At 50.2% G+C, this 22,547-nt stretch overlaps 1 protein-coding gene across 10 annotated transcripts in view; it reads right to left on the bottom strand.

Annotated features, from left to right (window-relative positions):
* TLE3 (TLE family member 3, transcriptional corepressor) overlaps nt 1-14,227 on the bottom strand; it is a 47,515-nt gene extending 33,288 nt beyond the window's left edge. For 7 of the 10 annotated variants that reach the window (XM_016126910.2, XM_016126912.2, XM_016126911.2 and 4 more), the window contains exons 1-4: nt 13,085-14,227; nt 12,415-12,515; nt 11,869-11,932; nt 10,831-10,875 (exon numbers count right to left, since the gene is read on the bottom strand). In XM_016126910.2, coding sequence (XP_015982396.1) covers nt 10,831-10,875; nt 11,869-11,932; nt 12,415-12,515; nt 13,085-13,108 — 234 coding nt within the window. In that variant the 5' untranslated portion in view covers nt 13,109-14,227. The remainder of the gene's footprint in view (nt 1-10,830; nt 10,876-11,868; nt 11,933-12,414; nt 12,516-13,084) is intronic. The other 3 variants (XM_016126916.2, XM_016126917.2, XM_016126918.2) reach the window with 3 other exon arrangements.
* Between the last annotated feature and the right edge of the window lie 8,320 nt (nt 14,228-22,547).

The raw sequence follows: 22,547 nt of genomic DNA, 5'->3' as shown, positions 1-22,547 counted from the left end.
ATCCCCCACCCCTCCTTCTCCTCCCTCTCCTCAGATAACCCCCGTCCCCTCCCCCACCTTCCCAGACTCCATTGGCCAATTCCTGCCAGGAGGAAAAATTCTCAATTCATCCTTGGAGTTGCCATGGCAACCCCCCCACCTAATCCCCTTTGGAACATTATGCAAATCTTTCCTTGCCCCTCAACAGTCCGTAAAAGTCACATCACCCTTGCAGAGGAAGCTCCTTCAATTTTGGGGGTCTCCCCATGAGGGCAGTGCTACAAATAAAACCATGGCCAAGACTTTTATAGGACAGGAGCTCTCTGGGAAATGGGTGGCAGGGAAGGAAAAATAAGGTGTAGGGGGAGAGGACAGCCCCATCCAACCCACCACCGAGCTCACATCCAAAGAGTATGTCCCTCCCTTAGATTAAAGGAGTCTCTCCCCAGACAAGAATGGCAGGAGCAGTGGCATTTCATAAGCCATAAAAATCAAAATTGGCTATTGAGAAATTTGTTTATATGATGGACTCCTTCTCAAACCCACCTCCTCCTACCAAACCACCATCCCATTTAACACCTCTTTTACAGAGGAGGAAAATGAATCCTAAAGAGGGCAAGGAGTTGCCCTAGGTCACAGAGCAAGGCAATCTCCCCGCTCTAGACCCAGACTACTACCCCAACATCAAGACTTCTCAATGAGGAGTGGTTTTGCTCCCCAGGGAACACATGGCATTGTTAGGAGACATTTTTTGGGTGCCACAGCTGAAGCGAAGCTACTGACAACTGAGGGTAGAGGCCAGGGATGCTGACAAGCATTGGAGGATGCACATGACAGCATCACCACAAAGAATTATCTGGCCTCAAATGTCAATACACATCACCAACACTCATGTTTTACTGAATTCTTATACTGACGTTTTAAAGGTTTTGTCTGGGGACTTCCCAGCACCGAAACAAAGCCCTGGCAGGTGGGTCTGGAGGTGGGTACATTATGAGACAATGCCTTGATTTGGCTATGGATAAACATTGGTTCACAGTGAACTGGTTTCTAGTTCTGCACCTGTCCCTGGTTCACCATGAGACCATGAAAAGTCACCTGATCCCTTTAAACATCGGTGTTCCTGTTGGGCGGTGCCAACAGTGCCTACAATGCAGGCTGGCCACTGCAGGCTGGCATGTGGCGCCAATAATTAACAACTGAGAAAGGGCTCTGGGAAGTCTTACAACATCCACAATCCAAAAGATCTTGTTGTCATTCTATGAGGCCTTGATAACTTTTGGGACTCTGTCCCATGTGAAAGTACCTTGTTGAGGTCTTCTTACATGTAAGGTAGTTATCATGCTAAGTAGTTGATATGCATTGTCTCATAATCCTCGTAACACTCCCTGTAACTGCACAGGTCAATATTTGAAGCCATAGGCCATACATGGCTAGCTAACATTAATTAAAATTTAATTTCAACTCAGTTCCTCTGTCACAGTAATCACATTTCGAGTGTTCAACAAACAGCTCATGTGGCTGGTGGCTACAATACTGGGCAATAAGATATATATTTTCATTACTCCAGAAAGTTCTAGAAACCAGCACTGGTCTAATAGGTAGGGGTTACTATCATCCCCATTACAAACTGAAGTTCAGAGGTCAGTCTGCCCAAGTCACAGAGTCTGACCTAAAACTCAAACCCAAGTCCATCCAACTGCAAAAGCTGTCTCTTAGCCACCAAGACACACCGCCTCCCAGCTCCTGATGCTCTGCAACTAAATCCCTAGGATCCTCCTTTAGGAACCAGTTGACTTCTGATGGAGAAACCGAATCCACTGGCACAAAGGTGCCAGTAAAAATGGGTTTATCAGGAGGCCAGGGGAATGCCCAATGTTCCTGCAGCATCATGAGCGTTTCAGAAAGGGGCCTGTCAGGTCAAGGGGATGGTGAGGGAAAGACAGAGGTTCCTTAAAAAGTAGGGTTGGGAACCAATTGAAAGAGAAGCTCAAAAAGGCTAAGGGGAGTATCTAGACAGCCCCTCCTAAAAAGTTCTTGCAGGCTGGGCTCCTTTGGTGCCACACGCAACTATCAGGTGACATGGAGCATCGAGACAACAGTGGGAGGACCCCAGCAGGGGCAGGGCAGCTCTCAGGGGGCCCCAATTTCTCACGAAGATCCCCATTTCTCAGGGATGAAGTATCAAGTCCTAAGGAAAGACAGTGGGAGACAGGGCAGCGCCGTCAGCCTTGGTTCCTCCAGCCTTTCCCGAGGACTCCTGCTCTTAGGCGAAGCAAGAACAGGACCGCCGCTTCTCCAAGGGTGAGGAAGCCCAGAGGAAAGGCACCCACTGACCGGTCGGTCCTGGCTGGCTAACTGCCTCCATCTGCCCAATCTCACCCTCACTCTATGGCCACCAGGCCATTTAGTCCCTCACTCTAGGGCATCACCCGCAACTTCTCCAGGGCCCACTGAGTCTGCCCTATGTCTTCTCGGACAAGAAGTCCGACAGTTCCTGTGCCCCACCACCATCCTAGAATTGACCTTTACGCCTCGTCCACTAGTCTACACTGAACTGCCTTGCTCTTCTCCAACAGAAATCACACCGGCTCACAAAGCATTCCCGACAGGACTATCAGTTTCAGATTCACGGTCAGGACAGACCTGTTGAGGGCTCTCCTTAGGGAAGCATTTGGGGAGTGGGCGGAAGGCCTCCTCCTCCAACCCTTCAACTGCACACTGGCTGGGTGGTACAGGAGTCTACAACCAAAGCCTTCTAGGCCAACCAGAAAGTAAGAGTGCCCTCCCCCAGCCATAAGTTGCTCTTGGTGTTCCCAGTATTCTTTTGGGTAATAAGATATACCCAAATGTATATCTCATTGCCCAGTATGGTGGAAAGAATTCTTCCCTGCATTTGAGGGAAGACATAGCCTTCCACTGCAAACGAAAAAGGAACTTCTCCCATTGGGCTAGTAGTTTTCATCCAGAATTTTAAAAAAAGGAAAACAGTTGAAGAGCTGTGAACAATGGTTATCAAAGATTTAAAATGGCCATAAGGCCATAACACTTTGAACTCCATGCCTAAATAGACACCCAAGGCATGATGAGTATAGTTTACTAATCTACCTCCAAGCCATTGACCCTCACCTTCCTGCTACTCAGGTTCCTTGGTGTAATCCAACCTCAGCATGTTTTACCTATCTTTCCCCATTCCTATTCCTCCATATCTCTCCTTAATCACCTCTCCTCCTAGCTATCTTTTTCTTCACCCCCCACTTTCTTCCCCTCTCACACTTAAAACTGTCCATTATATGAGGTGGAAAAAAATGCTTAAACTACATTAATGACACTTTAAAATAAAGGCTTATGACACATTTATTTCTACAATCACAACTTTTACAGCTGACAGGCCTCTCTCAGAAACACAAGAAAGCCTTCTTTCCTTCCCACAAAGTCCATAATGCTATACAGGGTCAGGGAAAACCCCAAATTGGAACGTAACCCTACCCTAGTTCCCTGCAAAATGCCTGCTATGCATCCAAGTGTGGGCTAAGGCACATGTAAGACTCAGGGGCTTCCGTGAATATAAAACAGTCCTGTCCCCCAGGGAACTCACAGCCCTGTCAATCCATACTCCGCTTCTCACCCTGCTCCCACCAGCCCAAACTTAAGAACACAACCCCCGTAGTGTCCTGGAAGCATGCAGGTAAGCTTCAAACCCCAGACCTTTCACACCATGCTGATGCTTTCATCCTAATGTTTGCTTGTCCTGGAACCAAATGCCTAACATTTTTGGTTTCTAAGATGAAAATGTCTAATCTGCTTTGTAAATAAGTGTTTCAGAAACACAGCTATATTACTATAATCTATAATATTTAGAAGAGCAAAATTTATAAATTCTTTATCCTCAATAAAGGTCTTCTCCTGGAATTATTCAGCTGTGGTGGTTGTGGTGGTGATGGCAGCTACCCCAGGACCCCTGACCCCCATTTCTATCATTCACACAGTAAGTAAACAAAAGACCACCTCAGACACACGAGCCAAGTCCATCCATGCTCGTAGCCTTTGCCAAGAACAGCCCACCTCGGAGAGAAGAAATGGTCAGAGCCCAGACTCCAGACCCAGAAGGACTTGCCTGGCCTCTCAGCCCCACTACTGGTCTTTCCCAGTGTTGGTAACATGGCTCTTTCTTTACCTTTCAAAGGATGCAACTGGTAAAGGGAAGCTTTGGTGGGTGAAGGGAACCTCTTTCCAAAAGGTTGTTGTATCTTTAAAGTAATGAAGCTGGCTGGGATAAAAGGGAGGGAGGAATTTGTTCTCAGGCAAAATCTTCAGGGCTGAGTAAATGGGACCCTTGGGTAACCCCCAAGCCTGGATAAGCCACCACTTGAGAATATAAATCCCTGTCACACCCACCCTCACATTTCCAGAAAGACCTCTTCACAAGAACAGCCTCCTGGAATCTGATCTGAAAGGAGCTTAGAGGTCCCTGATCAGAATCTTCAACAGGAGGGCCCCTCCCCTACAGCCCCCACAAAGGTGGCCTCTGCGAAACATTCAGTGACAGCTAGGACGCCTGCCTGTCTCATCCTCATGCTGACTGTGCAACTTCCTTAGCAAACAAAAGAACTCGAAATCAATGTTGGTGAGAATTTTGACTCCCTCTTTACTACCTCCTGAGAAATGCCAGGTCCTAACCACCCAGGGGGGAGGCACTGACCCCTGGAGTTTGCTGTCTGAAATGAAGGATGCCTTAAAGCAACAAACCCAGGGATTCAATCATCTTTACATGTGTGAAGGTAGGAAACTTCCCTTTCTCTTCTCAAAGTTTCTCTCAACTTGAGGGGGAACATTTACTTTGAAAGGCAGGAGAAAGAAAGGAAACAGCCAAGAGAGAAAAGCAAAGAAAGAAAGGAAGAAAGCATCTTGGCTATGAGTCTCAGAGAGCATTTGTTGAAAACAAGATATTGTCCCTTTAAGCATATAAAAACAAGGCCCTTGAGCATGCAGTTCTCACTCTGGTACACAATTATGGGTGCTTTCAGCTGTCTAGCACTACTTCAAGTGCGCTCTTAAACCAGACTGTCAATGGCATGTTGAAAGCTATTTTGCTGGCTGCTATCATTAATAGCAAAGTGGAGAGCTGGGCTGATGAGAATTAAATATGGGGGAGGGGCAGGTCACAACCCGTCATTACAGAATTACCAATATGAGAAAGGAGACGATGCCATATTAGGAAATAAAGTTCAAACCAGCTTATTACAGTGGGGGACACGGGCGTGTTCCCCTACCCCTACCCAGGCAGATGGACTCGGGCCAGCCCTAGAGAGCCAGACGAGGACAAAGGAGCCACAGAGTCAGGAGTGTGAGAGCAGAGACGCCCTGGAGATCATTTTCCTGCAAAATGTCACCACCTCACCTCAGTCCCCAAGTGGAGCCCCACTCAGCATCATTCCTAAGACTTGTGAACTTGTGGCTTCCGGAACACACTCACTGCCTTTCCACAAGCTGTTGCCACCCCCTGGAGGAGCCTCCTATGCCGGCTTCTGTCTGATAAACCCCCACCCTCCCTCTAAGACACAGCTCATGTAACAGTCCTTGGGTGCCATCTTCTCCTACCCGGCTCCCCTTTCCCAAGAAGAATAAGCCATTCTGTTCTGTCCTGGGTGCTCTTCCTGTGTAACTCGGTCGTATTAGCACTTACCTCACTGCATTGCAATGACTTATTTAGATGCCTGACTCCCCAGCAGAGGGGTGTCTCATTCACCAGCCCCAGCCCACACCCAGCAAGCACATCTCAGGCCCCTAATCACCGTTTTGGGAATGAAGCCAACTCCCTCATTTGACTGATGAAGAAACTAGATGCTGAGCCGTAGGAGGAGGAGGAAGCCTGCAGAGCCAGAGGCCAGGCCACAATTAAAACCTCCACTTCCTACTCACAGAGCTCAGGCAATGAGAATTCCACCCTCTGAGTAAAGAGAGGGAAAAAAAACCAAAACACGAAGTGTTTACTGAGCACCTACTATGTGCTAACTGCACACACACACACACACGAGACCACAGCGGAGGGCTTTCCTCCATACCTATAAAAATGAAGTAATGAAGTGTGAGAAAAGACTTCACCCATGCCAGATCATAGGGAAAAACCCACTGAGGTTTGGTCTTGCTCAGCTTTTTGCTCCTGGTGTCCCAGGATTTTGCATAGCAAATGGAACAAAAAAACATTTTCCTGCGCAATAAGAAAAAGGGAATTCATTCCTTGACTGACTCACTCCCATGACGAGATGTAAATGAAGGGTCTCGGACATAGACTATACCCTTCCTATACAAGGTGAGGTAGAAGGAATCCAGAGAGAGAAAGAAGAACTTTATGCCCTTGGAAACTCCTGGGCCAGAGTCCACGAAAGAGTCTTAAATTAGGAGCCAGGTTCCCACTCAGGCACAGCTAGCTTCCTTGATGAGTAAACTGAGGACTAGGGAACATTTGCCCATCTCCCGGTCATTTCAGCGATCAATGTATGAGAAGGAAAAGACCCAGAGAAGCACCACACCCAGTACACTATACAACACCATCGGCAACAAAGACTGGGGGTCAGAGAAGGCTGAGTGAGGGCAGTCTTGAAGGATAGGAGGGCTTCCTCTTGAGTGGGCAGGTCAGGGTGAAGGAAGCTTCAAGCTCAGCTGACCCTAAAGCTGAGTGAGGCAGGGACCCAGTACAGCAAGAAGAACTGTGTGACCAGAGGAGAATATTCCAGGGAAAGAAGAGTGGCAAGGCAGGAAAAGCCAGGTAGAAACCAGGGTGCAAAGGGGTTCTTAGATGCCAGGATTGTGGCTAAAAAATTATACTCAAGATTTCTTCTTAGCTCAACGCAGATACCACACAAACAGTCACAACCCTAGTGTAAGGATCCGAGTCCCCTTCAACTTTAAGAGTGGTGCCACCTTCCTCCCACCAAGATAGACTCAACTCCTGGGCAGGGTCATCGTAACCTCACCACTTGCTAGCTCCCTCTGGCCACCCACACCTTAACGATGGCCACAGAACCTCAAGCTGAGTACTACAGATCTTTTCAACCCAAGCCCTTCATTACTCAGGTGAGGGGACCCCAAGAAGGGAAATGACAAATGGAGATTTCCCATCTCTCTCGCAGCCCAGTGTTCATGCCCACCCTCACAGCTTTCTACAACCCCCAGTAAAAAGTTCACAGGTTTTACCACTTTACTTCACCTGGGAACCTTACCTCTGGGATTGCTGGTTATGCATTCTTGTATTATTATGCACCTTAAATCATTAATTGTGCAAATAGCTGGCAATTCAGAAGAAGACCATGGGCAAAGAGGGTTCAGCTGATATGGTTTATACAACCTGAAGTGGGGTACTTTGGACTTTGGTGTAGCCAGGTTTGTAGCCTCAGCCTCGTGAGATAACAACACAGAAAGAAGCAATAGTAATTAAAGACACAGAGTGCTACTAGACCTGGGATTGGAAGGAAAGGCTGCAGTAGCAGCTCTACTGCTAACGAGGGATTGGATGACTCTGCACCCATCGGGGTCCCCCTTCGGAACCTCAATTTCCTCATCTGTAACTTGAAAGGTGTGGATGAGAAAGGAAACTTAGAGGAAGGGTTGCTTAGTTTCCAGACACCATGCAGTGTTGGCATGAGGCTGCCCCCAAATCAAAAAGCCTCCAGACCTCTTCCAAACCCTCAGTGCTCACTGGAGGAAGGTGAAAAGCGGCCTGAACCAGTGTCTCCCAGTGTCAGGGCCTCAAGCCCAAGGCACTGCAGCTGCTCAGGCACGCTTGTTCCTAAGTGGCTTTGTGATTTGTGGCTGACATTGCAAAGCCTCTGCAGGAACAAGATGGGAACTGATGAGCTGGTCGGCCATCATCGGCTCCTTGGCCTTGCTGAATCACCCTTGACATTCTGCCTGGGAGCAAGGGCTTGGAGGAGGTGAGTGACCTCTTGAAGTCTTGGGCCAGGCCCATGATTCTGTAATCTTTGCTTTACCATAATTAGGGAGGGAGGTAGAGGAGTAGGAGGAGAAACCATTTATTACTTCTCTGGGGTTTGACAGCTTGGGAAAAAAATGAGAGGGAGACTGAGAAACAGGCCAGAGAGGAGCCAGCCAGTGTAATCTCTCAATAAAATAAAAATGGGCCGAATGCTGTCAGTACTCAGGCCCATTTGGCAGAACCTGTGGTTTCCAACTAATAGGCATTTCCCATGGTGGTGGTGGTAAGAGTGTGTGGTACATGTGAGAGCAGGCTGAGGACCGCCACACTTCCCGAGGTGCTACTTCTAGAGAGTATCTATTATATAAAAAAGTACAGACAATCCCCACCCCCACCCTGAGCTTAGAGATGAAGAATCCAGCCTGTTTGTTCCAGGCAGATGTAATCACACGAACAGTCAAGTCTAGAGGGCAGGACACTGCATGAATAATTCAGGCACTCCAGTCACTTGATTGTGTGTGCAGATAAAACACCAGTCAACCGCTAAACAGGTCAGCTGATAAACTTGTTTGCTCAGGCCTAACCACCATCCGCCAAATGCACCCAAGACCCACACTACAATTAGTGGCTGGGTTTTCTTCTGCAGAAAGCTGGCAAGCGGGAGTGGCCAGCCCCATTAGGTCAGGATTGCACTTCTCAGCCCGAGGTTTCTTCACCTCCTTGCCTCTTTGTTCCTACATAGCCACAGGGCGATTTCACCCAACTCAGAGATTGCCATAAACCCTGCAAAGGCACAGCATGCTGGGAAGCAAATGGAAACTGAAGCTAAAAGGCAAAGGGAAGGCAAGCAGGGTGAAGCACCCAGGTTGGAATCCAGAGGCCCAGATTTGAGTCCCAGCTCTGCCCTCTTGGTACCTCTGAAGCCTCTGTTTCCTCGCCTATAAAAAAGGGACAGAGAATCCATTTATATGCCTCTGACAGCTGAGAGGATTACAAGAGCCAATGTAGCCAAACCTCAGGCATTCTCTCCCTGAGAACCCTGTTTGGGGAATGGCCAGAAGCCCCAGATGCACACAGCTGCTCTTTATGCAAACCCCACCACCAAATGCGTTAAGGTGGTTAACTCTTCATGAGTTCAGTGTCCTCGGAACTCTGGGAACAGCTTTGTTCTGCCAGCCAAGGTAGATTCTTGTGCCAAAGAACCATCCACTCACAGACACAGGGAAGAACATCACCCATTCAGACCTCAACATGCAACGACATATTATACCTTAATTATGAAGCTCTCGGAATAACTGCTGCTATAAATTTTAAACCTGGGTGCAATTACCCTCTTTAAACACACCCAAGATACTAAACGCTAAGGGAAAAAAAAGGGGGGAGGTGGAGAAAGGGAGGAGACAGCACCTTGCGTAACACTACTCCATGGTCCTTAACACCTAGGACCCCAGTTTCATTTCGTGTATTCTTAGTGCACAAGACAGACCAAGTCTGTTCCACCTGAAGTTGGACAAAACCATTCTTCCAAGGACAAACAGATTTACATACAAAGTGCTATCTGTTTATGATTTCTGTGGGTCAAGAAAAAATCTGGTGGCCTTCATGTGCCTTCCTAAAGAGTTAATCCTGTGGGAAGCCACAAGCTGGCTTCTCAATTGCTCAGTAAACTCAGGCCCCTTTCTGGCTGCCCTTCACCCAAAACTGGGGCTCCCTCCAAGAAGGGAAAGGAAACTACAGATTCACAGGCTCTGTACAAGCCACTGGAGCAGACAGGAATCTATGAGCATTCCAGAGGTCACCTGCCCTTCTCACCTGCCCTGGGTCCTGCCCTCTGAAAGAGTAAAATTGAAACCTTGTAAATGACTGTTAATTTACAGCAGAAAATTCATTCAAGTCACGGTCACCAAAGGCTAGCATGAGTCAACAGCCTTCTGAGATTTCAAGAACACCGATTGTTAAAAGAACAACAGGCCTGTGCCATTTATATGCCATTTATGCGTGCCAACTCTAATCACTGGCCAAGCCAAATTATAGGCAGCCTCTCCTCAGAACACAAATACACAAACAGGCCTCTCCCACAACCCAGCCTAGCACCCGAGAACTACTTACTGATATGCGCCCAGATAAAGGGTATTTGTATTTGCTAGGTTTGAGGGATACTGTTATTAGAAGAGTGACACCATGAGGTAGTTTACATATCCATCAAGTAATACCACACTAGCTAAACTGGTTTGACTTCAGGATTTCAAAGGTAAGCTCAACTTTCAGCCATCTAAAGTCCTGGCCAGGCTGACCCTGGGCAAGTTACTTCACCTCTCCTGTTCACCTTCCTTCTCTGTAAAATGGGAATGTAGCTGCCTTCAAATTAAAAAAGAGATGAGAACGCTCCCTCATAAATGCAAAGCATTAGAGTTCTATTTCATTCCAGCATTACATTTTTGAGCAGTTAGTAGCTTGTTCCCTTAAGTTTTGACAGCTCCGCTTGGCTTTTAAGACTCTTGAAGTTTAATCTTATCAAGGCAGAACATCACATTTTTGTGTGTACACACGCACACACCCTGTTGCATTTCCTCTTGAGAATTTTATATTAAAATAGATAAAAGTAGCCAGCCACCTCTGAGTTTCAGAAGTTCTAAAGCAGATCCTAAAGGTACAACTTTTCCTTTGCTCCTTTATCTTCTACCAAAATCCGAGACCACAACAAATATTACAAACTTGAATACTGAATGCTCGACATCCAAAAAATTAGCAAAGCCTCAGACCCTGCATTTAAAGGACAGGATCTTTTTATTCTTTAAGAAGTAGGAGGAACAGAAGAACTAGGCTCATTTTCAAATAGGAGAGGCCATAAGGAACCACGTGTTATACAAGTTCTTAAAAGTAAGATACGTTTTTTTAATGAGAAAAGCACTTACCTGCTTGTGCATTTCAATGTTCAAGCCATAGGACATTTCATAGTACTAAAAGTGAAAAGAACTGCCATTAACAGACCACACAGAAATCTCTCTGTTTTTCTATACCAGCTTTTGGGAAGGTTTTAGTCAAATCATACTTTTATGATACATTTGCTAGAAATTTAAATCAAACCCCAAAGCCAACAATACAGGGTTTAAAGAGCTGATGAGTGAGTGCTGTTATCAAAAGAATATTATACATACAGTAGTCAGCGGAGCCGGGCTCTCCCTCCCATAAGCACTGAATTTGCCATATACCCTGTTTATACAAGGTTCGGGTTCAACAGGGAATCATGTGTACACTGGGACCCTCTTGTCCTCTGAGAGTTATTTAGCAATGTGTCGAAGGCCTCTTATGTGGAAAGCAGTGCAGGGAGCCACTTAAGTGCCTTCCAATGCTCTCACAGATGGAAGAGGTAAACTCCCTGGAACAGATGCTGGGAAAAAGAGAGACTGGGCACCTACTGCCCCAAGGCTGACTAGATTCTCAGGTGGGGAATCTCTGAGAGGGCAATGAAGGCTTTAAAAGACTCCTCCACTCTCAAAAATGCCTGGGGAAGGAAAAGCATAGAGGGTAAGGCTTATTATGGCCCACTCTGGCTGGATCCCAGGACCAGGAAGTTTCCAAACACTCCCTGGAGGGCTCCAAGGGAGATTTTTATCCAATCCTGATGTGGGCTAATCCAGTCCTGTCCTACTCGCCAAGATAGGGCAACAAGCCTTCTGGGAAACCTTCAGAACACAAACTAAGGGGACACAAAGGTAGCACAGAAGTGCCAGGCTGGGGTTTGGGTTTCACTTGCTGCTCTTCCTCTCACCCACCCTCCTCCAAGTGGCCAGCTGAAGGGGGCTGAGAAGGCTCGGAGGACACACTCAGATTCCACCGGCTCCCAGGGCTGCCCTGCGGCAGGCTCTGGGGGAAATCTGGCTCCAGTCGCCCCAGCCCCGCACCGCGCCGCGCCCCGGCGGGGTCGCCACCCGCCCCTCGCCGCCTCTCACCATCACATAATGGCGCTGCATCTCCGTCTTCTCGTTCGCCAGTTTGTCGTACTCCACTTTGAGGCTGCGAGGGCAGGAGGAGCCAACTCAGGCCTGGGGCCTGCACAGCCTCCCCCCTTGGCCCCAACCCGAAGGCCTCTGAGAGCCACTTTTCCACTTCCCTAACACCCCTCAAGGTACCCCATTACCTCGCAGCCTCGGGGCGGAGGGGGAGTAAGACAACTAGAAAACTTCCCGCGGCCAACTAAGGATACTGATACGGACCGCAAGGGGACGGGACCCCCAGAACCCAGATTGAACCCGCTTACGACTCCAACCCCCGCGCCCGGGGGCGGGGGTGGAGCCCGCGGACCCAACGGGGAGCCAGGAGGCTGCGGGCAGCGAAGGGTTAAGGCGCCGCGCTCAGAAAGGGGAAACAAAAGGCGGAGGCCCGGCTGCCCGGCCGCCCCGGGGTCGGGAGCCCCTCTGTCCACGCAGGGGTTGGCAAAAGCCGCGGGGGGAAGGCTTCCTCCCCGCCAGCCCTGGGGCGGCCCCCAACGGCCTTACCTGTGATATTGAGCTTGCAGGAACTGGAATTCGTCTTTGATCCTGTCACAAGACTCAGCCACCGTGAATTTAAATCCAGGCTGCCCGGGTTGATGGGGAGCCTGGAGCCCGCGGGGACGAGACAGGGAAGGGGCGGGGGCGTCAGACAGGACTCTTAGCGGCCCGCGCCCCTCTGGGGCTGCCCCTGGCCTCCTCTCGCCCCTGCTCCACCGGAGAAACCACCCTCACAGCCCAGAACCTTCCTAGCAAGTTACTCAGGTCCCAGATGGGACGGGGGATGGGGGCGTCCCAATCCCTTTCAATTGGCCGCGGGTTTTCACGGAGATCCCATTCCCAAGTAAGATGGGGGCGGGGGAGACACAAAGCAAGAGTTGGGAGACTTAGGCGAGGGGGCGGGAGGCAGCGTGAAAACAAACAGGCCCCCGGGAACACAGGCAGGCCCCCCATGCCACTCAGGCGGAATGAACCTCCTCTCTCAACGGCGCCCCCCCATCCCCATCCCCTTTGTGTGAGCGCGCACGCGCGCGCGCGTACACACACACACACACACACACACACACACACACACTCTCCCTAAAGGTAGCAACAAGCAAAATGGAGGTGCCAGATAAACTGCCTCGTTCACCCTGCCACGACAGATGCTTAAATAAACCGAGTTGCAATTACTCACCGGATGTCTGCCTTGCGGATACATGGCAGGGAGGGGTCGTGATTCCGAGAGCGTGGAAGAGCCGAGAGCCCGGGCCGGGGAGGTGCGGGGGAGGGGGGAGCCAAGCCCGTGCGGGGGGCGGCCGGCAAACCGAGAGCTCGTCCCCGGCCCCCCCAGCCCGCTCTCACAGCGAAATCCCAGAGTCGGGCGCCCTCCGCAAGCGGAGACAAAGAGCCGCGGAGCGGGCGGCAAAGTCGTCAGCGGGCGCGGAGGCCGAGCGGCGGGTGCGGGCTTTGTGCGCCTAGGGCTCGGCGGGCTGCAGCCGGCCGCCTTCCCTTGGCTGCGTGGAGCACGTCAGAGCCGGGGACTGCGCGGACATCGTCGTCTCCGCCGCGGGTCCGGCGCGGGGGTCCCGAGGCCCAGGCCCCTTCTTGGGCAAGCGCAGGCCCCCTCCGATCACTCAGGTGGGAGGGGGACGCGCCGGGGAAGCCCCAGCATCCGTGGCGTGCAGTCCGTGCCCAGAGGCGGCTGTCGGCGAGAAGAGGAAGGGGACTGACTGCGAGGTGGCGGCTTGGGGCCGCAGGAGCGCCGGAGGGTGAGGGCGGGAGCCCGGCGCGGGCGCTTCGACGCCCCCCCTCGGAGAGGAGAGCCTGCTGTTCCGTCTGCTGCTGCTGCTGCTGCCGCCGCCACGGCCAGCTCGTCTCAGGGCCGAGGAGGAAACTCCGGTTCAGTGGGTGCAAATCAGCCACCCTGGCATCCTAACTCCAGTGGGCACGGGAAGCCTCCGCAAAGGGGTTGTCGCTGCTCCCAGCTTGAGCGCTGTTTCCTCAAGGAGGAGCGCCCGCAGCCGCCACCCGCCGCCTCGGAGCGCGCAGACAGGAGAGCGCCGGCGGGGAGACGCAGCCCGAGACCCGGGAGCTGTGCGGCTTCCTTCTTTCCCCTCGGCCGGCTCTCCGCTCTGCGTCCCGACAAATCCCTCAAACACACACCCAGAGCGCGCGCGCACACACACGCGCACACACACACACACTCACTCACACACACACACAGACACGCACACCAGAAAAGTGCCCCGGACCTGCGGATACCACACACAGACAGACGAGGGGGACGAACACGAGGTCTGAACTGCCGCGAGAGCAGTTCCAAATAGGGACTGAAAAGTAACAAAATAATGTGGCAGCTTCGCCTGGAGCTGGCCAATGGGAGCGCTGGGCCCCCACGTGGGGCGGCCGGACTCGGCTTACGACTGGGCGCCGCCGGGCGCGACGTCACAATGCCCTCTTGTGTCTAAAACTATGCATGAAAAGTAGCAATCAGGCCCTACCCGCTGGTGACTTTCGCATGGGAGTGAAAAACAGCGCTCAGATCAGGAATTAACCGAAAGACATATAATAAATAGATATATATTATAGTCCTAGGCTGCTAGAGTTTTTTTACACCCCCCCTTTTTTCCCACGACCTGCTAGCAAATAATTATTTTGCGGGAGGGGGAAAGAGAAGACAGGAATAACAACAAAAGGGAAAAAAAAGCTGTATAGTCCTCAAAACCTGTGGCTGTTAGTAATGTATCAGTTTATTCTGCAGTGGCGGCGAACTATTTCTCCCTCTAATCTCATTAGGTCTGCAAAGCAGCCCAATTAGATACTATAAAACAAACAGAATCACTTTGTCACTTTAATGTTTTCACTTCACAAGATTTAAGACGGAGAAAATGGTCGCTCTCAAAGTTGCCTACCACCTTAAAAAATTTGTTCGGAGCTGAAGGTGTCCCTTTCTTTACTGTTTCTCCTGCGCATCCCCGACACCCTACGGCCCCCAGCTTCCTCTTCGTTCGTCCTTCTTTTCGGAAAGCCAAATAAACACGTCTTTGATGTGCAGCGGCTGCCTGGGAAGAGAAGTCTGGGGAACTCTTCCTTGGCAGGCAGCGCAAATGGAAGGGCCCGACTGCCCGCGGACAGCCGGCTCAGTTCACGCTGTCCCCACTCGGGATTCCTTCCCGGCGGGGCAACGACGCCCTGGTTGCAGTTCCTCACTGCGCATGGGGTTTGGGGAGCGGAGTGGGAAATGGGGTGGCAGCCCTGCCTTGCGGTGGCCTGGGAGCTCCGAGTTCCGAGCCAGTTTACTCAGCCTGCTCGCGGGTGTCACAGCGTCCGCGAAGCCTGAGGAGGGGCGCGCATGCGAGCCTGTGGGTGTCACAGCCGCTACCCTCGACGGCCGGGGAGGCACAGCCGCTCGCCCACCTCCGCGTACAGCTCCGGGACTCCCCGAGCGGTCGCGCAGACCACTAGACTCCGGGGCCCAGTTTGCCCGAAAACCGACAGCCTCGCTCTCCGGCGCTCGGGGTTACGCCAGAGAGGGCAGGCAGGCCACGGGGAAGCGGCCCCCGAGTGGATCCGAGGCCGGAGAGGCCGCACCCCAGGCCCTACGGGCGCCTCCGGGTGGGCGGACCCAGGTGGCCTCTGGGTCCTTCTCCAGCATCTGCGCGAGCCCGCAAGCACCCTGGGCCGATGGCGGGCACGCGCGAGCCGCCCGCGCGCCCCTGGATCTATATTTTCCCCTCATTAGGAGCTGGAGTTCGCTTGTGCATCTTAATGAGGAGCTGCGAGCGGGCGCTCGGAGGCCGCTGCGCAGGGAGTTACACGTGAGCGCCCGCCTTGGAGCTGAACCTCTCCGCGCTTGCTCTGGCCGGCCGCTCCGAACCACGCTCCTCTCTTCATTTATTTATTTTCCTAAATAAAAACATAAATCGTGTGCGGTGCGCACCAAGGGGAGGGTAGGGAGAAGCCCCGCTCGACAGATGCGAGCATCTGGCCGCAGCACTCATTAGACAAAATGGCTCCTCTTTGGAGCTTCCTTTTTCCCCCTCCCCCTTCTCTGCCCTCCCACTTACGTCACGGGTGGGCGCACCCGCTTCCTACCCGCCCCGCCCCTTTCTCGCTCTTGCCCCCACGTGGGAGCCGCCAACCCCGCCCCCGAGCAAGGCTCAAAAGCCAATCAGAAACCGCTGAATGGCCTCTCCATCACTGATTGGTGAAGCTACGGGGAGCTGTCAGTCCGCGGGTAGAGCTGTCAGTCAAAACCACGCGGGGTGGGGGAGCGCTGACAAATGCCGAGGCTTCTGAGCCTCCCGCTTGCAAATAGTGCTTGGAATGGCTGCTTAATTAGCTTTGAATGGCTTTTCCTTCCAGCTCAAACAATCTGTCACTACCATGTGGTATAAAGGAGCCATGCATAAAAAAGTAAGCAGAGGCTAAATATCAATTTGATTTTGTGTATCAAAGGAATATTTTATTTTTCTCCCTAGTAATGAAACGTATCAATTTAAATAATAAAGGTAAAAAAACACACACAAACCAAAAAGAAAAGAAAAAAAAAAAAGAAAAACACCCAAACTCCACGGTTCCCCGACTCCTGCGCACGCCTGAAACAGGTAATTTCTACGGCCCATGAACAAGCAGGAAGCCTGAAAATCGCCCCCCATCCCTTGAACTTGCATTAAATATTTTGTTGTCTAGAAGTCTAGAAGGAGTGATGGGGGAGGGGTGGCCAGTAGAAGTGGAGTGGGGGCAGGGAGGGGGGCAGACATTAAAGAGAGCTCTTTGAAGCCGCTAATCAAAGTGGAGGGGGTTTTAAGACCCCCATAAACTGGGTATCCCACAGCAGGTCTCGATTTGGGAGCTGAGAAGAGAGGGGGAGAGTAGGTGTGCGTCTCTCCCGGATTTATTAAGCACAATGCCTTCAAGATGCCGGGACTCGGCGCCTCGTCGGGCTACTCTCTCTCTGTCTCACTCGGGACTGGCTCCCTCTGTCTCACTCGCTACGGGCTCCGACGGCGCCCGCCTGCAGTCGGCCGACGAGCCTTGGCCCGTAGGCCGGATCTACGTGGACTGCGGATGGAAGAGCACAGCAGCTCTGTCTCGGGATCAGGCCTCGCTCCTACCCCGACGTCCGCGCTCCTGGTGACCCCACGAGCCAGGACGCGCCTACAGAGCAGACTCCCGTCGAGTTCATCTGTGAGACCAGCGCCGGCCCAGGCACCTTAGAGGAGCCTGACACGGCGTATGATGGATTGGCCTCGCAGTCAAGAATGCGTACTCCTTTAGGGTGCTTATTACGTGCAAGGCAGGGCACTGCTACCCAGGAGAGAACTCTCTTTATCCTCATCTCCCTCCCCAGGGAGGAAGCCTGGCTGGTAGCCCCATTTTATAAAGTAAAAAAGAGAGACGGAGAAAGCTCAGTAATTTGTCCCAAGCTGGGGAGAGGTGTTCAGATTCGAATCTAGGGCAGCCGACTGGACAGCCGACCTCAGCGCCCCCTCTGCTTGCGCGAACTGGATCCGTGCAAGCATTTGCTGAAGGAAGGGCATTCATTCACTCATATTTATTCACTCATTCATATACTATCAGCTCTTTCTGTAGTGTCAAAGGCCCCAGCTCGCCCGCCGCTCGCTCCCAGTCACTCCGCACCCAGTGTCACTCCTAGTTCTCCCAGGCTGCTTGAGCCAGGAGCAGAAGGATTGAGGAGGTAAGTAATTAGACCAGCACCCCTTTAAGCTCACCGCACCTCTACCCCCACCTCCATGCCACCCCACATGTCAGAAAAAAGGGGGGGGAGGAGAAAAATAAATTTATTTTATGCTCTAGGAGAGAAGAAAATAAAAAAACATGTATACAACACCCTGTCCAAAGCGCTTGACAATTATTTTTAAAGAAGGAGGGGAGTGGAGAGAAAGAGTTCAAACGTCTCTGTCTCCAGTTCTAATTGGAAACGTTTCAACTGTTTATGTTACAAGAAGTGTCAGGGTCATTTGCTACCGGAGAGCTGACTTTTCATTGGCTGCTTAATTGAGTACCTCGGAGTCCACCCCACGTGGGAGAGGAATTCCTGGCACAATAAAAAAAAAAAAAAAAAGTCACCAGGGTGAGACAGAAAGCCTGGCCTGGATTTCCAGAGCAAGGCTCCCAGCCCTTCATTTGGGGTGCAGGGCGGTTGACGAGCAACTATTTGTTTGCCAGCTCCAAGAGCTGCTCCTCTGGTTATTTAAAAATCACTGTCAAACACTTTAGAAAGAGTGGTAATAAATGTTTTGTTAATTTTTTTCCTTTCTCAGGAATTAGAGGGTCTGGCTCAGGTCAGCCACCAGGCTGTGGCCTTCTATTTGAGGAATCCATCCCAGTGCCTTGGGTAGGATTGTATCCCTTTCCCTGCAGCCTCCACTGGCTTTGGTTTTCTGGAGGCTTCTGATACGGACTGCCCAAAGAGAGTAGTAATCTTCCTTGCCCACCTCCCTTCGGTTGACTCTGTAAGACTCTTCTGATTATTGGCTTTTGGCTCTATTGCTAGGGCAATTCTGTGTCCCCAACTTCACCTCCACCACCCACTGGTCATCCCGGGCCTTCCTCCACAAGCAAGCACCTAGCCATAGAGTGACAGGAAAGGAAATTTTTATTTATTTAACCAACTCTTACATAGTGCTCACTCTGGGCCAGACACTGTTCTAAGCCCTTGACACATGTTAACACTTAATCCTCTCACAATGAAGTAGGTGCTATCAGTATCACCCCTATTTTACAGAGGGAGCAATTGACATGCAGCGTTACAATGATTTGCCCAAGGTCACCTCAGTGGCTAATGGACTTGAACCCAGGGCTCTAGAATCTTTAACACCACAAGCTTGGCTTTCTTGGAAATGCAGATCAGGGTTTCAGGACAGACCACAGGACACTAGGGACATGGGGGGGGGGATGTAAGTTTCAGAGAGAGTCCCTATAGAGCTTCTCCTGGAGCCACCTCATTTTAGGGAAGGAAACTGAACTCTGAGGAGTCAAGGGAACTTCCAGGGTCCCTCAACCTCTCTTCCAATTCTCTGGCTGGTCTAAGCTATGTGACCTTCTGGTACTTCTTTAATCTTGCTAAGTCTCCATTTCCTCATCTGTAAAGTAGAGATTCCAATCCAGTCCACCTCAGAGAATTGTTCTGAGTTTCGATAGAGATAATGCATATATTGTACTTAGTACAGAAACTGGCACATTAAGTGATCAATAACAGTTAGCTATGGTGGCTATGATGATGACATGGAACCAACCAGTGATTCAGCTCCTCACACATTTTCTGGGTGCTTGCAGAGAGAGGAAGGTCTAATGTCCTAGTCCTTTCGGGGCAATAAACCAGGCAGTAGTCCCAATCTTATTCTACATATTCATAGCTAAACCCATCTGGGAATGCTCAGCTCCCCTCCCCTGAGCTCTCACCCCACTCTTCTCTGGTCCTCAAGCCTTCCTCTACCTTGCTGGAATTCCCATTTTTTACCATTTTTTATCCTCAGACGACCTTGGACATCTCTATTGCTCGAGGACCCCTGAGGTGAGTAGGGTATAGGGAGAAAAGAATGGGGGAACAATTCAAGGAATATCCCTGTGGGTATGGGGGGGTGGAAGACTGAGGCAGAGGCAGAGAAATCAGACTGGGACAGCGGTGGAGCCCATAGCATTTCTGAGCACAAAGCCACAACAATGAAGTATATGAGTATAAAGTAGTCTGGCTCTGAGAGAGAATAGGAATGGTGAAGTGGGGTTCTCAGAGGATTTCCTGGAAGGGCAGCAGAGCTTGAGCTCAGGCCAGAATGATGGACAAAAGTCACAGCGGAAAGAGGGGCCAGGGTGAGCAAATACTTCTAACGGAAACCTTTCCCTCCTGTGTTTGCCATCTGAAAGGCATTTTTGGTCCTTGGGGAAAGGAGCTAAGGGCTTGCTTCCCTTACCCTCATTTCCATTTCAAGCTCCAATTAAATCTGTTTCTGAAGCCTCCTAAGTTCAGGAAAGAAGGGTCCACTCATCAGTACCATGTGGCAGCCCCAGCCTGGACATCAGGAGGCCTGAAGATCTGCAAGAAACTCTCAAAGTCTTGGTTTCCACGTCTGTAAAATAGAAATACTGGTACCTGATTGCTTATCTGGCAAGAATTTACAGAAAGCTACTCTATGTTAGATCCCTTTGGGGGTACCAACATCTAAGGGAAGCCCTTGCTTTTAGGACATACACAAGGCCAGACAGTTCCTCATTCTAACCTGCGTATAGGCCGTAAGCTAAACAGAATGTAGGGAAGTAGTATTGGGTAGAAGGGTGGGGTTTGACAATCAGGGTTTGTTGAAGGCGGCTCTTGGTATGGCCAAGTAGAGAAGGGGAAAAGTTCTAGGTAAGGTCAATGTGCCCAGCCAGGACACTTTGGGGAACGCTAGGGATGGTTGGGTGTGCTTGGTAGCCCAACTTCCGGAAAGATAAAGAAGCCGGGCAATGATTTACAATGACCCTCTGGTGTCCGACTGGGACTTTGTGGGGGACAGGTATGCAGAGGAAGCAAGGAATGTGTTTGTTCACCTGTCTTTAGCAGAAGCATAAGACTGGAAACATTCTCTCAACACACCATCTAAAGTCAAGCCGAACTGCACGCAGTGGTTCCTGAGGTGCACTTTGCTGACCTCTATTGACTGATGGCACAGGTTTCCATGCCTCATGTCCAACCAGGTAAATATTTATCGAAGTGTTTGGGCACCCTAATTAAGAGATTTGTGCCTTTTCTTTCTTTCCTTTTTAAGGATTCAAAGCAGAGGCTTAGGAGATTAAGAAATATTTTGCTGGTATTAACGCATCCAATTTCACAAGGGTGAGGCTCATGTTACAAGATTGATCCAGGCCAGTGGAGGGGAGGGCTCTGGGTCAACCTGGATGAGTAAGGCAGGACTCTCGCCAAGCACATCTGGCCTTTCCTGGTGGGTGGGGGGAGGAGAGAGGAAAGGGTATATGCCTGACAGCTTTAATTTTCACTTCCAAATCTGCTCTCAACTTTCTATCTTTTCAGTAAATGAATTGATAAATCTGTGTTTGTCACATGCATGCAATAATAGTGAAGAGTTTGTTTATTCAATGTGTTCACATACATGGAAGTTTCTCAACTGGAAGTGACTTTGCTCCCAAAGGGACATTGGACAATATCTGGAGACATATTTGTCACAACCCAGGGTAGGGGTGCTACTGGTAGTTAGAAGGTATGCCAGATATGCCTGTAAACATCCTACAGTGCACAAAATAGCCCCCGCAACAAATTATCTGGTCCCAAATACTAATGGCACTGAGGCTGAGAAACCCTGACATACTCTAACTCATCTAATCTGAACGAGTAGGTTAGTTCTTTATGTCCTTAGTTGCAGATTATCAAACTGAGACATAAGAAGGAAAATATCACGTACAGGCAGGGAAGAAGTGATTGTTAACTCAGACCCTCTATCTCCAAACTCTAGCAGGTCTTCGGACCCCTTTTATTTTCTTTCCTCTATTCTCAATGCTCCCTCTACTAAAAGTAATTAAAACCAACTGGCTCTGGGATTCTATTTTGTATAGAATTTAAGCCAATTTAAAGCTTGCCCTTAAATTAGCAATTAATGTAGTCATTCAAATGAAGTCTCACTATGAAGAGTTGGCTCTAGATGAGGTCCTGAGATCCCTTGGTAGCTCCTACAAGTGGTGACAGCAAGCCTGGGCCCCTTAGGCATCTGTATTATGCTGGAAAATAGGAAAGTAGCTGTTGGCCCAGCTCTGAAAGGTGTCAAGGCGGACAAGGTTGTGTGCAGTCTGGGGGCGAGGAGAGGGGTGGCCCGGGAATGGTGCATACTTTGCCTTCCTTGGGGGTGCCCTTCCTGGAATTGAGGTTCTGCAGGAGGGAATCTGGGACACCTAGAGAAGTGTGAGCTAGGGCAACAGGCAGAAAGAAGAGGGGAATGGGGCAGAAAAAGAGGAAGGGGGCTTCAGTTGCAAGAAAGGAGGAAGTAAGGAAGATAGACCATTTCAGATTTTAATGTTGGAATAAAATTCTAACAAGAGACTCATTTTGAAACTCTGGAGGTCCACTAGTCCACTGCAAAACATCTACAAAGCTAAGCAAGGTACAAATAAAACCAGCACCACCTTACTTTTGAGTTTTCAGCTTAAAGCACTGTCATATCTATGGACTTACAGGCCAGACACACATGTAGCGCAGGGAAAATTATCCTCATTTAATAGATTAATAACTAAGGACCAAAGGGAATTATGCCCACCAACACACAAGTTGACAAAGGTGAGTTCCGCCATAATTGGGCTTCTGGCATTGAAATGAATTATTTCCATAAACCAGTCAGGTTTTTAAATGGTGGTCTAAGGAAGTCCTAGGATCTGCAGAAGTTGATAAAACTGGAAGATGGTGAAATTGAGAGAGTGGCTGCAGGAATTCCCTCCCCCACTTCGACTGAAACAACTCCAATTTTTATCTATTTTATAGATTAGGTTCTACTAAATATTTTTGGAGAGAGAAAGGAAGAGGTTCTGGGGCTGAAATATGAGTTCTAGAATCACAAAACTACACAGTACTTGTCCAGACATTCCTAGCTGTGACTACAGAATTTTCTTTTGCTTAGAGAGAAAGGCTGCAGAAGTTTCACACCCTGGGA

This window comes from Rousettus aegyptiacus, unplaced genomic scaffold (genome assembly GCF_014176215.1).
Source record: "Rousettus aegyptiacus isolate mRouAeg1 unplaced genomic scaffold, mRouAeg1.p scaffold_m13_p_3, whole genome shotgun sequence".
In the NCBI taxonomy this organism is placed as follows: domain Eukaryota; kingdom Metazoa; phylum Chordata; class Mammalia; order Chiroptera; family Pteropodidae; genus Rousettus; species Rousettus aegyptiacus.
Note: the sequence above shows the minus strand (reverse complement) of the source record. Positions and strands in the feature narration are given on the sequence as shown.